The 20,269-nt window shown below is 42.2% G+C and overlaps 1 protein-coding gene across 7 annotated transcripts in view; it reads left to right on the top strand.

The window, feature by feature from the left end:
* LOC121232390 (erbin-like) overlaps positions 1 to 20,269 on the top strand; it is a 138,526-nt gene that overhangs the window by 78,748 nt on the left and 39,509 nt on the right. For 6 of the 7 annotated variants that reach the window (XM_041121558.1, XM_041121557.1, XM_041121560.1 and 3 more), the window contains 2 exons: positions 4,011 to 4,067; positions 19,331 to 19,394. In XM_041121558.1, coding sequence (XP_040977492.1) covers positions 4,011 to 4,067; positions 19,331 to 19,394 — 121 coding nt within the window. Of the gene's footprint in view, positions 1 to 4,010; positions 4,068 to 19,330; positions 19,395 to 20,269 lie in introns of those variants that run through there. The other variant, XM_041121563.1, reaches the window with a different exon arrangement.

The raw sequence follows: 20,269 nt of genomic DNA, 5'->3' as shown, positions 1-20,269 counted from the left end.
GAGACCATTATACCAGGTATACTTGAAGTTGAATAATACTCCCTTATAGCTTTGTGTTTAGGTGATGTGTAAATATTTCTGTGGTTATGGGTTTTTACAGTTGAGAAATGAAATGTTTCTGTACAAGTATAACAAATCTTTGTGATAGAATGGCAGAAGAAATATACGTTTTGTCGCTGACTTTTATTTTTCCTTTAGTATAGGTGGACTAATTTTCTGTCTGTATTTCTTTTCTGAATTAAACCCTATTTTTTCAGTTCCATTATAGCAATTCAGATGCTTAGCATGGGCATTTACACCAGTAATTTAAAGAGCAGCTAGGCTGAGTATTTGATGTGTACTATTATATTAAACTTTAATTAATTAACCCTCCCGGTCATAATGGAAGAAGTGACAACTGCTTCAGGCTAATATTTCTCATCAATTACTGCAAGAAAATTACTAGTCTAGATGCAGCCTGTATCTCCCAGCCAGGAGAGGTTGAAAATGTTTCCCTAGTAGCCTTTGTGTAGCTCTACACATAAGAACTTAGATATTTGTATCTCCAATCTCTTAGGGTTAGCTGGAGGGAGTAGAACATGAAACAAGGTCACAAAGCTATGAAACTTTATGTCACCAAAGGCAGTCTTTAAGTTTACAGAATTAGCTTATTAGAAGTGTAGTACAGCGTGTTCTAGCTAAAGTCAATGAAGTGTGGGCATGCATATATATATATATATATAGTTTAGCATATGAATGGAGGTTTGCTTCTACTGCTTTCAACTGAGAAATTTGACTGCATACACATGTTCTGAAGAAAAACTACAAACTGTCTAGCTATTTTCCCTGTCATCAAAGCAAAACACCAACTGGAGCCTAATGCAGTGTTTGAATGTTGAAGCCTTCTCAAAATAAAAGGGTTTGGATTTGATTGAATGTGCTACTTTATTTTTAGACCAGTGTTTAAAAAGAACCCTGCTACAAAACTGTAAGAAGCTGAGCAGGTATCCAGAGTTGTGGGATGCATCAGAAAGGTGGTGGTGGGGAATAATTTCTTCTTAATGTGAAGAATTGGTATCTTATTAGGCAGATCTTCTTCCTTGTTCTCCAGAGTTCTTGAACTGTTTACCTTTTCAGAGGCTGCCCCTAATCTGAGCTGGTAATGGGGATGATCTAATACCAAAAGCAGCCAAGAGCTACAGTTCTGCTGTTGATGTTTCAAGTTCATCATTAGGACTATAAAGAGCAACACCTGCAGTCTCCAAAGAGAAAGGACTACTATTCCTCCCTTCTAGAGAAGATTGTCCATTCTGTTTGTCATATTTTGAGAATCCCTGATACTAAAGATTGAACAATAAACCTCCTGCTGTTGCATGCTATCCAAGTCTGCAATGAATCTGGGAGGGAGAAGATTTACAGTGGGTAACATGAACATTTAAAGCTTTGGGAAACAGAAGTTAATGTTATAAGACAATGTTAGTAAAATGCAGGGATAAAAGTCTGGAGAACCTGGTTTGATATTTCCAATGTTTTGCTGTTATCATGGGATCCTAGTTTCTGCCCATTGGTGCATAGGAAAATGTGCTATCTTCTCAATATGAAAAAATAATTACCTTGATGTTAAAATAGAGGTGCTGCTAGGCAAGACTCCTGCCTGGTTGCAGAAAATACAGGGAATTGAGAAAGTCCTGCAGCAGACTAGGATAGTAAATAATTATGGGAAAATACTTCCTATATGTCTGGTATACCCTTGAGCATAATCTAGGTGCTGTGCAAGCCACACCATGCCACAGAAGTATCTTCTAGTGAAGGCAGTTATTCACTTGAAGTGTGAGACTTGCCCCTTTGTAATCCAGTTCTTGGGTTCAGAAGTCCAAGCACAAAATGACCATTCAAATCTGAGGATGCTTCAACAAACAAATTTTGTTTTGTCACAGATTCATATCTTAGGATGCAGGTAGGGTAAGAAGGCTAGGAGGTCCTTTCCAGTTATGTCCTAGATTGACAGCAGCGATATTACCATGAACTGGGTTTTTCTTAGGGTATTCTTTCAGCATTGTTACAGGGTTGGTTTTTTCTTTGGGAAGTTGGGGGAGGGAGGTTTCCCTCCAGCAGTTGCTACAAGATGGCAAGTACTGCTTGCAATGCTGGGCTAGGTTGACCTCTGCTCTATTTCAAGGTGACTGTTATTCTTAGGGTAGTCATAGGTGTGGCAGATTGCTACTTTCAAATGCATCCAAAAATGAGCAAATGTCTTGAGGAAAATTAAATACTGTTTTCAGGCTTTCTGTTTTCACTTTAAGTATAGTTCTTACTACTTAATCGGAGTTAAGGTTTTTGTCTGTCCTTACAATATACTCACTTGAGCATCTTCAAGAAAGACTGATCTGTTCACTAAACTCCTTTTTGAGTCTGGGAGTGTAATGACTATTTTTTGTTGGTGGTGGGTCACATGTAGAGCTCTTCTTTTTACAACCCTGTCTGTATTTAAACCAAATTGTTTCTACATTTCATTTAACAAAGAGATAGTCTTGTCACTTATGTCCTAATGCAAAAAATTCCTTCCACTGGGGACGGCACATTGCTTGAATGTCAGGAGTGCTTTGAACTTATCTTGGTCAAGCAGTTGAGTTTGGGATCTAGAGGTTATTTATCTTGCAACCAAGGATTTACTGAAAGAAAGGTCAAACTGCCTTCTAATAGAAATATCAAAATGGATTAAGAAGCTGACTAGAAAGAGAATATGGAAGGAAATACAAGATGAATTTAAAGGTTGTTTTTACCATGTGGAAGACCACAGGTATTCCTGTGATGAGGCTTTTTATATGAAATGGCGTCGTGGTTTAAGCCCAGCCGGCAACAAAGCATCATGAGGCTGCTCGCTCACTCCTCCCCCCTGGTGGGATGGGGAGGAGAAAATATAATGAAAAGCTTGTGGGTGGAGACAAGGACAGGGAGGGATCACTCACCAATTATGGTCACGGGCAAAAACCAGACTCAACTTGGGGAAAAAAAACAAAATCAATTTAATTTGTTACCAATCAAATAAAAACAGGATGAGAAGTAAAACCAAATCTTAAAATACCTTCCCCCTCCCTCCTTCCCGGGCTCAACTCCACTCCTGATTTTCTCTACCTCCTCCCCCTGAGTGGCACAGGGGGACAGGGAATGGGGGTTGCAGTCAGTTCATCACACGTTGTCTCTGCCGCTCCATCCTCTTCAGGGGGAGGACTCCTCACACTCTTCCCCTGCTCCAGCATCGGGTCCTCCACAGGCTGCAGGTGGGCATCTACTCCACTGTTAACCTCCATGGGCTGCAGGGGGACAGCCTGCCGTCTCACCACGGGCTGCAGGGGCATCAACCTCCTCTGGCGCACCTCCTCCCCCTCCTTCTTCACTGACCTTGGTGTCTGCATAGGTGTTTCTCTCCCCTCTCTGCTGCAGGTTTCCTCTCTTAAATCTGTTATCCCAGAGGCACTACCACTGTCACTGATTGGGTCGGCCTTGGCCAGAGGCAGGTCTGACTTGGAGCCAGGGAAGCTTCTAGCAGCTTCTCACAGGAGCCATCCCTGTAGCCCCCTCCCCCGCTACCAAAACCCCACCACACAAACCCAAAACAAATGGTTTGATACATTGCCTGTATTAGACATTCAGCATCTTAACTTGTGCGGACTGATCCTGCCTTTCTTCTTTTACTTCCTGTGTACTTCTGTATATGATGATAACATATACTGATAATGAATCCAATGAAGTGCTTTAAAACCTATGGGATGAAGGAAAACTGTGTTCAAGCAGATGCAGAAAAGCAGGCAAGATCCAGTTTGCTGCTTTACCAGAACCAAGCCCCAATGAATAAATTAATTAAAAATTACATGCAGATTTCTGCACAAAACATACTTGTGTTCTTACACAAAAAGATATTTCAAACTTGTAGATATTTTTTGAAGTTTAGCAACATAGATAAGTTCTGAGATTGCTTTTGTCATAAAATACAGTATATTGTGATAATTTGTTATGCCTTTCTGTTACAGATTAACTAAACTCCAGATATTGGAACTTAGAGAAAACCAGTTAAAAATATTGCCAAAGTAAGTATGTATGAAATTTATTTAAAATACTTTGGAGGGTTTTTTCTGTAGTTATACTAATAACGTAACGCATATCGATCACAGCTTAAAATGTGTAGCTAAGTAACTGGACTAAGTTCTCACAAGGAACTTTCCCTTCATACTGCTGAAATTATATTTCTCTTCAGACTCACTGATCTTCCTATTCAGAGATTTGCCTATTCAGAGATTTTTGAATTTTTTCTGTCCCTCTCCAGCTCTGGATTTCTGATCCACCTGTCAAGCTTTTAAGTCAGCATGTGGGCACTTCAGGATTATCGTTCTGAGGTGTCTGATGCTTTTTGCACACAGCATTGTATTGGTGCCCAGATGCCTGTCTGGGTACCATTCTGATGGCTGAGTGCCTGAAACTTAGGCGTTATCTCTAAATCAGATGTGGAGTTTGAGATGCTTGCTTAGAATGACTGAGGGAATGTGATTCACGTGATGTGAACAAATTTTTTTCCATTTAATATACTTCACTGCTGAAGAAATTAAAAACTCCTTACTGTGTTGCACAGAGTCTGTTATGCAGTATGTATTCTGTAATGCAACAGGCTTGTTTAACATAATGGAACATATTAGTCGGCCGTTTTTTCTGTAATTGTAAAATAGTTATGGAAATTGTTATAGTATTTGTTTTAACAGTAAATGCAATTGTACTTATCTCTTAAAATCTAGCACCTTTCTAAACCCTGCCTTGCAACTCTCACTCACTTCATCAGACAAACCCAGGTTGACGGTGTTGCAGTTCCTCCTGTTTCTATGAGCTAGAGCAATGCTCTCAATTTTCTGACTTGGACCCTGGAGGTCTAAGTGGGTTAACAGAGGTATAAAAGGTCAATGAAGAGAGAAACAGAGATCCCAAAGATGGGATGTGAATAACTAGCTGTAGAGTCCTAAATATGTTGTGTGCAATGAAAGGTGGTCCTCCTCTGGCAACAGACACTAGTAAAGAGAGAGGTACTGGTTTCAGATGTTTTGGTGAAGAGGAGGTGCTAACAATTGAATATTCATTCTGTCTAGCTCATATACTAGCAGAGACTTGCATGCAGTAGGCTGAAGTGTGAGTTGCCAGCCCTTTAAGTACAACAGCCAGCTTTTCTAGTGACTCTAGCTAACTATGTGCCTAAGATATGAACAAGGGGTATGTTCCATTGGAATTCCCTTTTCATGTGCCTAGATACCATACTGTGGTGTATAAAAATGCCAAAATTCACATCCGGAATTAAATTTATAGCATCAGAAAGTGTGAATTTAAGTCTTCCAAGTGTGAAACATTCTACTCATTCATGTGATATACTCTCTATCCTTCTTTGCTCTTTCTGCTATTGCTAATTTTCAGTAGAAAGAATTGGAGGACACGTAATTTGGGGTAGTAGCTCTGTAAATTAAGTTACTCCCAACTGAGGAACAGTAGCTATAATTAAAACTTATAGCTAATATAGATTTTGTTTATAAAATTACTCTGACGTCAATTGCCATAATTAACACTAATAGTATGAATTACATGTGATATTTTAAAAAAAGTAGTTTACGGAGATCTCTTATAGTGATAAGAAACACTTAAACAAATGCTGTAATGTATTTAAGCCAAACACTTCTGTTGAAGTTGCTGGGAATTTTTTTGTTGACTTCAGTGTTTTCAAGGTTTCATCCTTGCTGAAAAACTGAACAGCGGCTGTCATGATAATATCCTCTGCAGCACCTCCATAACGATCTACATACAGTACATGCTGAGCTGCCACCTTTATTATTCTCTTCTGGTACTCCTGTGGTTCAGTTAGGGGAGATTAAAGCTTTTGAGACTACTTTATTTATTAATTTAAACACATTAATATGCATTTTGCTATAGTGAGGCACTGGAAAAATGTATTGTTTATGTATGATGCACACTGGAGAGAAAAATTTATTGTGGTGTCCATAGTATGCAAGAGGTGAATCTGCCTTTCAGGATAATACAACCGTGCAGCAGTTGACCTGGCCAACAAAGGCATCTGTGGCCTGCCTTTAACTATTATGTCGGAACCGAAGCCGATGGGAAATTTGAACTTACAGTTTCCCAAACCTGAGTATGTGTTTTAAAAGGAACGTGATTTACAGCTTTAAACAGTGTAGAAAATCCAAAGGTGGTGGTTTTTTTTAGCTAATAAGATGTAGCAGTATGTACTAATATTTTTGCTTTAGAATACAAATATTTTCCCTGTCGTTCTCTCCTTTTTAATATTTTCATACTTATAGCTGCTACTTTTCGTATTTGTAATGAGAGATGTATTTGGATAAACTTCTACAAAATTAGCTACCCCTCTTGCTGAATTAAACATGCACATAATTTTTAATGCTAAAGCATAAATGGGTAATTAATGCCAACACACTAAATCAGCCTTGCTTTGTGCTAAATGCATCCTTTTGCTTGGAGCTTAGCCACAGCCAGAGACTGCAAAACTGGCAGTATTGTAATACAAACCAGCTCAATAAAAATATTTCTAATGAAAGGAAAGCAAAAATATGCAGAGACTATTTTAGAGGCATTTATCTGATAGGTAGCTGAAAGTTGGGAAAATGGTCTAATGCAAATATAAAAAAATTTGGGTTTTTTTTTTAAAGCTTCTGTCATCTAATTGTCAATAGAGTAACCTTTTTAGAAAGGAGCAAGTTATTTGAAGATATAATTACGATGATTCAGGGCCCTGTCTTGCCTATCACTCACACCTCTTAAATTGTATGCTACTTGAAGTAAGAGGTATTGTTACCCTTAGTGAAGCTAACTATTTACAACATCAGAATCTGAGGCATAATTTAGACTACCTGTTCTTTTAGCGTTGGATTGATTTGACAGCAAGTTCAATAATATGAATTATGAAACAGATTTTTCAGTTTATGAAAGGGATTACATAATGCTGTGGCAGAGAAAGAAATAGGTGTAACTCAGTGATCTGATAAATTTTTGTTTCCAGTCCTGTATTCCTCTTCCTTTAGCACTGAATTTTCCTGTTACTTTAACGTTTTTGGTGTATGAGAAGCTTTGCTTGCATTTTGTCTGAAGGTATAGTTGCTCTATAAACAATATGGAAAAGCAAAGAGATATTAGTTTTAGGAAACATTGTCATAAAATAGCTGAAAGTGCTATAAATTATGCAGGCAGTGGGGAAGGGGAGGAAAATAACTGAGGCCCTGGTCTTGCAAACACATTGTGTGTGTGTGTTACAGTTGAGTGGCTATGTTTGCTAGATTAGAGACATTTTGGCAAAAAAAAAAAAAGGCATAAAATCAGTAAAGTAGCTTTGTTATACTGTCAAAGTTACGTAACACTAATTTTGCTGCAGATACTTGAGAGGGATTTGCAGATAATTGTTCTGGTTCCAAATGGTAAGTCCAGGGCCCTTGGTGGAAAAACTGTAACAATTTCTTGGGTTTTGGGGTTGTTTTTGTAAATAAGAGTGAAGACTGAGGCAAGAATGGCAACTTTGGGTTGCCTTAAAGCCACTGAGGCTGTAGCACTAGCAGGATGGGAAGGGGAGGGATCACCTAGATCTTGGGTTTGTTTGGAGCAGAATTTGTGTATCTCGTGTAATTTGGCAGCAGGGAGGGGTGAGCATTATTGCTTAGATTCTGTGAATCTGGTGTTAGCTGTGTAAACAGTTTGGCCTCAGAGTTGAATGGTGTACAGGAGGAAGGGGGGGGGGGAAAATCACTCAGACCTTGGAGTTTATTGGTTTGGGAGACTGACTTTCTTTTTTTTTGTCTTCTTACCAAAACATTAAAATAAAAACAGAAGAGTTCATGTTGAACTGAAAGAAAAAAATCCTTTTATCTCAAACTGCAGTAAAAAGCCCCAGCCAAATTTGTTTCAATTCAGCCTCATCAAAACTCACTTAAATCAGATTGAACTTTTTAAATTTTGTCAGTTACCTGTGTTTTCATTAATTTTTAAAATTTGTATTTATTTTTAAGCTGAAAATTTCTTTCAAATACAAATCAAGGCACTGCCTAAAAACAGTTGAAATGAAAGGACTATTAAAATGTTAAAATAAGCCTCGGGTTTTTTTCCCCAAATACTCATTTATAGTTGTCATGGTTTAACCCCAGCCAGCCACTAAGCACCACGCAGCTGCTCCCTCACTTCCCCCCACGCGGTGGGATGGGGGAGAGAATCAGAAGGAAAAAGGTAAAACTCATGGGTTGAGATAAGAACAGTTTAATAGAACAGAAAAGAAGAAACTAATAATGATAATAACACTAATAAAATTATAGTAATAATAATAATAAAAGGATTGGAATATACAAGTGATGCACAATGCAATTGCTCACCACTCGCCGACCGATGCCCAGTTAGTTCCCAAGCAGCGATCCGCCCCCCCCGGCCAACTCCTCCCAGTTTATATACTGGACATGACATCACATTGTATGGAATATGCCTTTGGCCATTTTGGGTCAGCTGCCCTGGCTGTGTCCCCTCCCAACTTCTTGTGCCCCTCCAGCCTTCTTGCTGGCTGGGCATGAGAAGCTGAAAAATCCTTGACTTAGTCTAAACATTACTTAGCAACAACTGAAAACATCAGTGTGTTATCAACATTCTTCTCATACTAAGTCCAAAACAGAACACTATACCAGCTACTAGAAAGAAAATTAACTCTATCCCAGCTGAAACCAGGACAGGATCCACCCCTTATTCTATACCATTTACATCATGCTCAGGTCCCATAATTTCAGTTACATCCTGGTCAAACATCATCACCTTTTCTGTCCTTTGAGATATATATATATTTATATATACACACAGAGATATCATTGCCTTAGTCTATGGGCCATCCCTATCAAATGTCCATTGAGTTCATTTAGTCCATGACGTTGGGCTCCATCTGTCATGCCAGTCTTTCTGGGCAAGAGGGATGGTGCGAAGTCTGCTCCGTCTGCAGAGCAGGATCAGGCTTCAGTGCAGTGTGGCGAGCGGGTGACATTGGGCGCAGAAGGAGGATGGTGTGCACTGTTGGATTGTTGCATGCTGAAGGCAGTTCTGGTTCCATCACTACTGCGCTTTGCTCAGTTTTATCACTCTTGCTTGATCTAAGTGATTCTTACTGTAATACTATGGATATAGAATATAACAATTATAGTAATGATAACATACAGTAGCAGGGTTATATAGCAATTAACATCATACAGTTTACTTCATTGGCTATTCTCACCTAAAATCAAATCCCCTTGAGGCACAGATCAGACTTCCCCATCCTTGCCCATCACCCACCAAATGCACCCAGGTCCTTGAGCAAAAGCAATCCTGTGGATTGGTTTGTCTCTGCCTGAGGCAGGACTAACCCAGACTGTCTTCCCTAACATATTCTTCATGCGCACTACAGGGACTTTATCCCCTTCTACAGTACATAAAAGTTCTGACTGGGCAGGGCCACCCGGATTGGCAGATCCTCTGATGTTGACTAACCAGGTGGCTTTTGCTAAATGTGTATCCCAATGTTTGAATGTCCCACCCCCCATTACTCTCAGTGTAGTTTTCAGCAGTCCGTTGTATCGTTCGATTTTTCCGGAGGCCGGTGCATGATAGGGGATGTGATATACCCACTCAATGCCATGCTCTTTGGCCCAGGTGTCTATGAGGTTGTTTAGGAAGTGAGTCCCGTTGTCCGACTCGATTCTTTCTGGGGTGCCGTGTTGCCATAAAACTTTCTCTTCAAGGCCCAGGATAGTGTTCTGGGCAGTGGCATGGGACACAGGATATGTTTCCAGCCATCCAGTGGTTGCTTCCACCATTGTAAGCACATGGCACTTGCCTTGGCGGGTTCGTGGGAGTGTGATATAGTCAATCTGCCAGGCTTCCCACTGTTTATATTTCAGCCATCGCCCTCCATACGACAGGGGTTTTAGCCGCTTGGCTTGCTTAATTGCAGCACATGTTTCACATTCATGGATAACCTGTGCAATAGTGTCCATGGTCAAGTCCACCCCTCGATCATGAGCCCGTCTATATAGCTCACCCTTATGTTGCCAGTCCAGGTCCACCTGAGCCACTTCAATCTTGGCAGCCTGATCCACCTGCTGGTTGTTTTGATGTTCTTCAGTGGCCCGACTCTTGGGTACATAAGCATCTACGTGGCGTACTTTTACCACTAGCTTCTCTATCCGAACAGCAATATCTTGCCACAGTGCGGCAGCCCAGATGGGTTTACCTCTGCGCTGCCAGTTGCTCTGCTTCCATTGCTGTAACCACCCCCACAGGGCATTTGCCACCATCCATGAGTCAGTATAGAGACAGAGCACTGGCCACTTCTCTCTTCAGCAATGTCTAAAGCCATATGGATAGCTCCCATTTCTGCAAATTGACTTGATTCACCTTCTCCTTCAGCAGTTTCTGCGACTTGTCGTGTAGGACTCCATACAGCAGCCTTCCACCTCCGATGTTTTCCCACAATGCGACAGGACCCGTCAGTGAACAGGGCATATTGCCTCTCATTTTCTGACAGTTTATTATACAGTGGGGCCTCTTCAGCCCGTGTCACCTCCTCCTCTGGCGACATTCCAAAATCTTTGCCTTCTGGCCAGTCCATGATCACTTCCACAATTCCTGGGTGACTGGGGTTTCCTATGCGAGCTCGTTGTGTGATCAGTGCGGCCCACTTACTCCACGTGGCATCAGTTGCATGATGTGTAGAGGAGACCCTCCCTTTGAACATCCAGCCCAGCACTGGCAGTCGGGGTGCTAAGAGGAGCTGTGCTTCAGTACCAACCACTTCTGAGGCAGCTCAAACTCCTTCATATGCTGCCAATATCTCTTTTTCAGCTGGAGTATAGCGAGCCTCGGATCCTCGATATCCTCGACTCCAAAACCCCAGGGGTCGGCCTCGGGTCTCCCCGGGTGCTTTCTGCCAGAGGCTCCAGGTAGGGCCATTCTCCCCAGCTGCAGTATAGAGCACATTTTTAACATCTTGTCCTGCCCAGACAGGCCCAAGTGCTACTGCATGAACAATCTCCCATTTAATTTATTCAAGGGCTTGTTATTGCTCAGGCCCCCATTTAAAATCGTTCTTCTTCTGGGTCACTTGGTAGAGAGGACTTACAATTTGACTGTAATTTGGAATATGCATTCTCCAAAAGCCCACAACACCTAAGAAAGCCTGTGTTTCCTTTTTATTAGTCGGTGGGGACATAGCTGCTATTTTGTTGATCACATCCATAGGGATCTGACGACGCCCGTCTTGCCATTTTACTCCTAAGAACTGGATCTCCTGTGCAGGTCCCTTGACCTTACTTTCTTTTATGGCAAAACCAGCCTTCAAAAGGATTTGGATTATTTTCTTCCCTTTCTCAAAGACTTCTTCTGCTGTGTTGCCCCATACGATGATGTCATCAATGTATTGCAGGTGCTCTGGAGCTTCACCTTTTTCCAGTGCAGCCTGGATCAGTCCATGGCAAATAGTGGGGCTGTGTTTCCACCCCTGGGGCAGTCGATTCCAGGTGTACTGGACGCCCCTCCAAGTGAAAGCAAACTGTGGCCTACACTCCGCTGCCAAAGGAATGGAGAAAAATGCATTAGCAATGTCACTTGTGGCATACCACTTAGCTGCCTTTGATTCCAGTTCATATTGAAGCTCTAACATATCTGGCACAGCAGCGCTCAGCGGTGGCGTGACTTCATTCAGCCCACGATAATCTACTGTTAGTCTCCACTCCCCATTAGATTTCCGCACTGGCCATATGGGACTATTAAAGGGTGAGTGAGTCTTGCTGATCACTCCTTGGCTCTCCAATTGGCAAATCAGCTTATGGATGGGGATCAGAGAGTCTCGGTTGGTGCGATATTGCCGCCGGTGCACCGTCGTGGTAGCAATTGGCACCTGTTGTTCTTCAACCTTCAGGAACCCCACAACCGAAGGGTCTTGAGAGAGACCAGGCAGGGTAGACAGCTGTTCAATCTCCTCCGTCTCCAATGCAGCTATACCAAAGGCCCAACGGTACCCTTTTGGGTCCTTGAAATACCCCCTCCTGAGATAATCTATACCAAGGATGCATGGGGCCTCTGGGCCAGTTGCAATGGGGTGTTTATGCCACTCATTCCGGGTTAGACTCATTTCAGCTTCCAGTACGGTTAGCTCTTGGGATCCCCCTGTCACACCAGAGATACAAATGGGTTCTGCCCCTTTATAACTTGATGGCATTAGGGTGCATTGTGCACTAGTGTCTACTAGAGCCTTATATTCCTGTGGGTCTGATGTGCCAGGCCATCGAATCCACACTGTCCAGTAGACTCGGTTGTCCCTTTCCTCCACCTGGCTGGAGGCAGGGCCCCTCTAATCCTGGTTAGAGTATCCGTTACTCGCTTTTCGCACACGTGAATCAGAAGTCCCTTCAAGAGGATCAGAAATGAGATGAGCCCATCTACTGCATCTGGGGGACTGCTCACGGGAAACTGGAGCAGCAGTTTTCCAAGAAGAATCCTCTTTTCTGGTTGCTTTTTCTCGCAACTCCCGTACCCGTGCATCCAGGACTGAGGTAGGTTTTCCATCCCACTTCCTCATGTCCTCTCCATGGTCACGCAGGTAAAACCACAGGTTAGCCCGTCGTGTGTACTTTCTCTCTCCTCTCTCTTGGGCAGAGGAATGCTTACTCCCAATAGCTGCAATGCGGGCCTGTACAGGTGGGGAGGAGGACATATCCACTTTGAATTGCTGGAACTCTCGGGACAATTCCTCTACAGCCGAGACACAGGCCCATAGGGAGGAAGAGAGACTTCCTTCGTATTGCCGGAGTTGGACAGCCAATTCCTCCACCGTTTGTCCATAGCCTTCTTTCCAGGACATTACTGCCAATGAGTTGGCATAGGTTGGTGGTGCACTTCGCAGAAACTTCCGCCACATCGGTTGTGTGCATTGGACTTCATCTGGATCTGTGGGTGTCTGCGCATTTTCAGAATCATTATAAATCACCTCCAGCACGGCTAATTCCCTCAGGTACTGGATATCTCTCTCCATGGTGGTCCACTTGCCTTGGTGACATGTAACTTCATCCTTGAAGGGGTATCTTTCCTTCACACCTGACAGAAGTCGCCTCCAGAGGCTGAGGACTTGTGTTTTTCTCCCAATCGCCTTGTCGATGCCCCCTTCCCTAGACAGAGATCCCAACTGCTTGGCTTCCTTACCCTCTAATTCCAAACTACTGGCCCCATTATCCCAGCATCGGAGCAGCCAGGTAACAATGTGCTCACCTGGGTGGTGGCCAAAATCTTTTCGCATGTCACACAACTCACTCAGGGATAGAGATCGGGTAATTATTTCAGGTTCTGCCTCTTCCTCCTGTTCTCGCGATGACCCTGGTTCATCTTCATCTCTCACTAAGCGAACTGATTTCTTTGTGTGTTTCTTTTTCTGTACAGGGGCGACTGATACTGCTACAGGTTGGTTCTCTGGTTTAGCTGCAGTATCTGTCACCGGGGTTGGGGTAGCCGCGCTGCCTGTTGCCAGGGTAGGGGTAGCCACGGTGCCTGTTGTCGGGGTTGGGGTAGCCACGGTGCCTGTTGCCCTGTTTTCCATCTTTTCCCCCTTTCCCCCTGAGGGTGCTGCCTAATATCAAGCAGTGTTTGGTAGATACTGGCCAGGGCCCAACACAGTGCAGCGAGTTGTGCGTCTCTGGAATAGCCACAGCATTTTCCTTTCAAATATTCTACCACTTCATGAGGGTTCTGTAGTTGTTCGGGAGTGAACTTCCAAGCCACTGGGGGTGAGAAGTTCTCTAGATACCTGCCCATATCCTCCCACATGCCGTGCCACCCATGAATATCCAGCTTTGGGGCAGATCTCTGGGTGGTACTCTTAAAGAGCCTTTTTGTAGCCCTAAACAAGACCTGAAACATATTCAGGAGGCATAGCACTAACAGCACACTGGCTTGCGCATCCCAAGGATATTCAAAATTCTCAAAAGCTGTTGTAATTAGTCGGAAGGAGAGAAGGGAAGCGAACGGATGGGGGGAAGTATCCCCCCCTGACTTCCCCATGGATTGGGTGTAATTACCAATAAAATCCGATAGAAGGTGCCCAAAGTATGGAAATGATATCACTGCCTCATACAGATACCAGCTTAACCTCATGACCAGTGATGTAATCATTTCACAAGTCGACATTGCCCAGTACAGCAAAATGATAATCCCAGTCACTCTCCCAGAGGTGAGAAACGTAACTACAGGCAATACATAGAGCATATAAGGACTTACAAAACGCCACCATGTAAACAAATGAACCAACATTGTGACTAACATCTATTTATCTAATATAAGGAATGCGTATGACAAATTTGTTTCAACACGCTCTAGCCAGATCTGTCGTTATCTCAACCCTTCGTGCCCCACGTTGGGCGCCAAAAAGGACTGTCGTGGTTTCAGCCCAGCCGGTAACAAAGGACCACGCAGCCGCTCGCTCACTCCTCCCGCCCCCCTCCGGTGGGATAGGGGGGAGACGGAGGAGAGAAAAAAAAAAAAACCCTGGAACCTCGAGGGTTGGGATAAGGGCAGTTTACTGGGACAACGCAAAAAAAGAGAAGTTACAACAACAACGACGGTACTAATGAAAGAGTATACAAAACGAGTGATGCACAGTGCAACTGCTCACCACCCGGGACCCGACGCTCTGCCACTTCCCCCACCGAAAGTCGAGAGCAGGAGAGCCCTCCCCCCGGCCCACTCCCCATGTATATACTGAGCATGATGTCACATGGTATGGAATAGCTCCTTGGCTAGTTCAGGTCAGCTGCCCCAGCTATGCCCCCCCCCCACCTCCCAGGTTCCTGTAAAAATTAACTCTATCCCAGCTGAACCCAGGACAACAAGTCTTATGAGGAGCGGCTGAGGGAACTGGGGTTGTTTAGTGTTCAGAAAAGGAGGCTGAGGGGAGACCTTATAGCTCTCTGCAACTACCTGAAAGGAGGTTGTAGTGAGGTGGGTGTCGCGTCTCTTTTCCCAAGTACCAAGTGACAGGACAAGAGGAAATGGCCTCAAGTTGCACCAGGGGAGGTTTAGATTGGATATTAGGGAAAATTTCTTTACTGAAAGGGTTGTCGGGCGTTGGAACAGGCTGCCCAGGGAAGTGGTGGTGTCACCATCCCTGGAGGTATTCAAAAAGCGTGTAGACAAGGCACTTCAGGACATGGTTTAGTGGGCATGGTTGATGGTTGGACTCGATGATCTTAAAGGTCTTTTCCAACCTAAAGAATTCTGTGATTCTATGATTCTAATTATCTCAGGTACTGGATATCCTTCTCCATGGTGGTCCACTTGCCTGGTTGATGTGTAACATCTTCCTTGAAGGGGTACCTTTCCTTCACGCTTGACAGGAGTCGCCTCCAGAGGCTGAAGGCTTGTGTCCCTTTTCCAATTGCCTTGTCAATGCCACCTTCCCTGGCAAGTGATCCCAGCTGCTTGACTTCCCTACCTTCTAATTCCAGGATACTAGCCCCATTGTCCCAGCATCAGAGCAGCCAGGTGATAATATGCTCACCTGGATGATGGCTGAAATCTTTTCACATATCCCACAGCTCACTCAGGGATAGGGATCAGGTGATTACCTCTGGTTCTGCCTCTTCCTCCTGTTCCCATGATGACCCTGGTTCATCTTCATCCTTTGCGTAAGCGAACTGATTTTTTTGTATATTTCTTCTTGTGTTTGGGGGCAACTGATACTGGTGAGGGTTGATTCGCTGGTTCAGCTGCAGTGACTGTCACCAGGGTTGGAGTAATTGCAGTGTCTGTTGCATGTGTTGGAGTAACCACAGTGGTTGTTGTGGGGGTCGGAGGGCCCACAGTGCCTGTCACGGTGGTTAGAGTGGCCGCAGTGACTGTTGCTTTGTTGTGAGATCCAGAGACCTTGAGGGTACTGAATAGTGTTGAACAGGGCTCGATAGACATGGGCATGGGCCCCAGCATGTTGAAGTGATTTGTGTCTCCCTGGAATTGTCTGGGTGACAGCATACTTTTTCCACTTGTTCTACTAGTTTTTCGGGATTCTGCACTTGTTCAAGGGTGAAGTGCCAAAACATTGGAGGTGCTTACCGCCCTAGGCATTTGCCCATACTACCCCACACACCCTGCCACTCATAATTATCCAGCCTCAGGGCAGATTTGTGGGTGATCTTCTTAAATAGTTGTTTAACCCTAAACAAGACCTGAACCACATTCAGGAACACGCTAGGTCCTAGCAATAGGACCATGCTGGTCTCAACATCCCAAGGGTATTCAAATTTTTCAAAATTCTCAAACGCCATTGTAACTAGACTGGAGGAGAAGGGAAAGGGGAAGAACGGTGTCTCACCCATAGATTGGCTCTCCAAGGAGGAAAGGTAAAGGGTGTAATTATTAATAGTTTCCAACAGATGGCTCCCAAAGTATAGAGGTGATGACAATGCTGAGTGCAAACACCGGATTAGTCCCACGACCTATAATTTTATCATACCATAAGCCAGTATTACACAATACATCAAAGTGAAAACCTAAATCCACCTCCCACAGATGATAAGCAGCAGCACAGGGACTACATACAGCAAGCGAGGTGATACATAACAGAACTCTAAAAACGAGTGCCGCAACTCTAAGAACACATAAATCGACATTGTGACCAGCGACTATTAAACCAATATAATGAATGCTTGTAACAAATTTGTTTAAACAATTTCTGGTCAGGTCTGTTCTTATCTCAACCCTTCGTGCCCCATGTTGGGTGCCAAAAAGGACTGTCATGGTTTAACCCCAGCCAGCCACTAAGCACCACGCAGCCGCTCACTCACTTCCCCCCACCCAGTGGGATGGGGAAGAGAATCGGGGAAAAAAAGTAAAACTCGTGGGTTGAGATAAGAACAGTTTAATAGGACAGAAAGGAAGAAACTAATAGTGATAACAACACTAATAAAATGACAGTAAAAATAATAAAAGTATTGGAATATACAAAACAAGTGATGCACAGTGCAGTTGCTCACCACTTGCTGACCGATGCCCAGTTAGTCCCCGAGCAGCAATCCCCCCAGGCCAGCTCCCCCCAGTTTATATACTAGACATGACGTCACATGGTATGGAATACCCCGTTGGCCATTTTGGGTTTGCTGCCCTGGCTGTGTCCCCTCCCAACTTCTTGTGCCTCTCCAGCCTTCTTGCTGGCTGGGCATGAGAAGCTGAAAAATCCTTGACTTTAGACTAAACATTACTTAGCAACAACTGAAAACATCAGTGTGTCATCAACATTCTTCTCATACTGAACCCAAAACACTACACTATACCAGCTACTAGAAAGAAAATTAACTCTATTCCAGCCAAAACCAGGACAGTCTGTATCGAAACTAATTTGTAAAATTCAATCCCACATAGCTGTGATCTCCCTTAATCTGCTTTTTGAGGCTGAAATTTAGATTGTTAGTGTAGTTTTGGAATGCTCTCTCTAGTAGCCCACAGTCTAGCTAGCATATCTTGAAAACAGAAGAAATGGAAAACCTTTTTAAATTGAAGCCATCAGTAAAAATAGATTATGGTGTTGCCCACAGGGTTTCGAAAGCTGCAGAATGATATGCTAGATCCTTTAAGTGAGTCTTCAACTGTGCTTCAGGGAGACGCATTGGGGAAAATTCATTGACAGCATATGGCATTAAAATTGGTATTGGTACAGTCTCATAAAGCTTTGAGAAATTCAGCTTATGCAGTATTTCAGAGGGACTTTATGTTAGAATTTGGAAAATGAATTTTAACAGGCAGCTTATTTTTCATCCTGTTTATGAGCTTCAAGAAATGGAAAATGTTTCTCGGATTCTTCTGGAGGTAGCCTTCTCATGTTTTGTTTTGTTGTGGCTTTTTTTTTTTTTTTTTTTTTTTTTCTTTGAGACAGTGGGAATGTGAGTTAAAGGCTTTCCCCTGAAGCCTGTATATGCTGTGTGTGCAGTGCAATGAAAATGGCTTCTGCTTTAATCTTGATCACGTATTTACTTATTCATGCTAAATTCCTAGTTTGTCCCTAGCATGATTACTATAATGTAATGAATATCAAGTCTATAGATAAATGTTGAGTGTAATCCTTTTTGGAGATTATTTCATGAATAATATTAATAATCACTTAAACTTACTTTCAATAAATAAGGCATTTTTCAGTAGAATGTAATTTTTGAACTGTGTATGCAGAATAGCAGTAATACTTAGTGTAAGGTCTTTGAAGAACAACTGGAACCTTGAATATCTGCATAGAGCATCTTGTGCTCATGCAGATGTTTTTTAAAGATATTAGTGTTCATACTTATATTCTGATTATACAAAAGACTCTCCCAGTTAGCTCTTTTTTAGTTTTTCCAGAATTTTATAGTATGTACTCACTTATGGTTTATATTTGAATGTTTTTGATATATTAATTGTTCTACTGAAAGCTATTATTAAATAAATACTGAAAATAATGTCATAGGAGGGATTCACAGCCCCTTTGAAAATATTTTTAGGTAGTACTGCTGTTGACTGATCATGTAGACAACCATGTGCAGTGGTAGATATTCTCTATTGGGTCCCCAAAGTAAAATTAAATGGAGGAAAAATTCTGCCAAAACACAGCTTGAAAGAATGGATTTTCATTTTTTTTCAGTCATTGATTTAATCTTTGCCCTAAGTTGGCTTGAAGAGTATTGATGTGTCATGAAATCCAATTTAGTAATCTGATTTGTTGTAGGACTTGAGGAATAATAATTAGGATTCCAGACCATATCATATGGAAGCAACTTTGTAAGCAGCCTGGAGAGGGAGAAAGGTGTTCGTGGTTACTGCGATTCAACAGTGGTCTTTTCTGGTTTATCTAATCATTAGTCAGTGGTCTTTCTTTGGGAGGAAAACATGTAGTTAACCAGCCTTTGGCTACTGAGAAAGCTGATTATGACTGGAGGTGAAAAGCATTCAAAGGACTGTAGGTGAAAGGCATTCAATAGAAGAGTAACTTCAGAGTTACTCTTTATCATAAGGATGACTCTAGTGGTCTTTAGTTTTTTGTAAACTAATCTGTAGATGAGTTGCAGTGTACTCTGTATGTGACAGTCACAGTCAGCATGATCATTAATGTGTGCCTAGTTGAATAGTGTGTGAAAATTTGACCTTATTTAGATATCAGTCCAGTAACAGAACAGCATCACTACTTAATACTGATTAAAATAATATATTTTTATGAATACAGGAAGATTGGATGTAACTGGTATTTTCTTAAATCTAATTCCTTATTAATCTCCTTCCTGTGCAGAACCATGTCCAGACTGACTCAGCTGGAGAGACTGGACTTAGGAAGTAATGAATTCACAGAAGTGGTAAGTTTTGCCTAAGTAACAGGGTGTTGTATCTTTTATAAATCTCTTTTAATCTATTTTTAATCAATATGAAAATGTAAAAATCAGCTTTAAGAGTTTTGCTACTGAGCAAATATTATGTATACTTTATGCTACTTTATAGAGCTTGTTATAAAAATTATGTGCATATTCTTATGAATATGAGTATGTGTTCTTCCTCAATTTGAAAATAAAACACTGTGGTATAGCTACATTACTGGTAAAAAGTTAATGGTAATATGTGTTTGAATTATAAACATAATCAATTGACTTATAATATTCTAAACACTTATTGGTCATCATGTATTTAATGTTGCAAGTTCTGTATAAGCTGTGCATAACCTACTTTTATCAGTGTGTACAAACTATTTAGATCCAAAGGAAACTATATTAATTATAAGTTTGAATATTATTCAAAATAGTATTTACAGTTAAGGTGCTCAGATTTTTCCTTCAACATGGATCAGCTTGTTTCCTGTTCATTATGTCAGACAAATACATCTTCCATTTACAATCACATAACATCCCTCTGCTTCTACAAGTATTTTCCTGTATAAGGGGATTGAAATAGAAGTATAGTGGAACATACTGGCCTGCTGTATAACAAAGTCAAGCCTCTTGTGTGCCACCAGTAGGGTACTTCATTAGCCACAGATCATGCAGAGCTGAACACTTGCCTAGCTGTATGGTTTGGCAGATAGGGAAGTGTATTTAAGGAATTGTTCTTTAGTATTACACTTCTAGCTGTTACTGTTACTGCTGTTACCATTACTGCCATATTCTCATTACACTGTAGATATTAATGTGGGAGCCTTAAACTAACATGCTCAGGCCCACATTAAGCCATAACAGCCAGG

This window comes from Aquila chrysaetos (assembly GCF_900496995.4).
Source record: "Aquila chrysaetos chrysaetos chromosome W unlocalized genomic scaffold, bAquChr1.4 W_unloc_3, whole genome shotgun sequence".
In the NCBI taxonomy this organism is placed as follows: Eukaryota; Metazoa; Chordata; class Aves; order Accipitriformes; family Accipitridae; genus Aquila; species Aquila chrysaetos.
The sequence above is the reverse complement of the archived record's forward strand: the minus strand, read 5'-3'. Positions and strand labels throughout refer to the sequence as shown.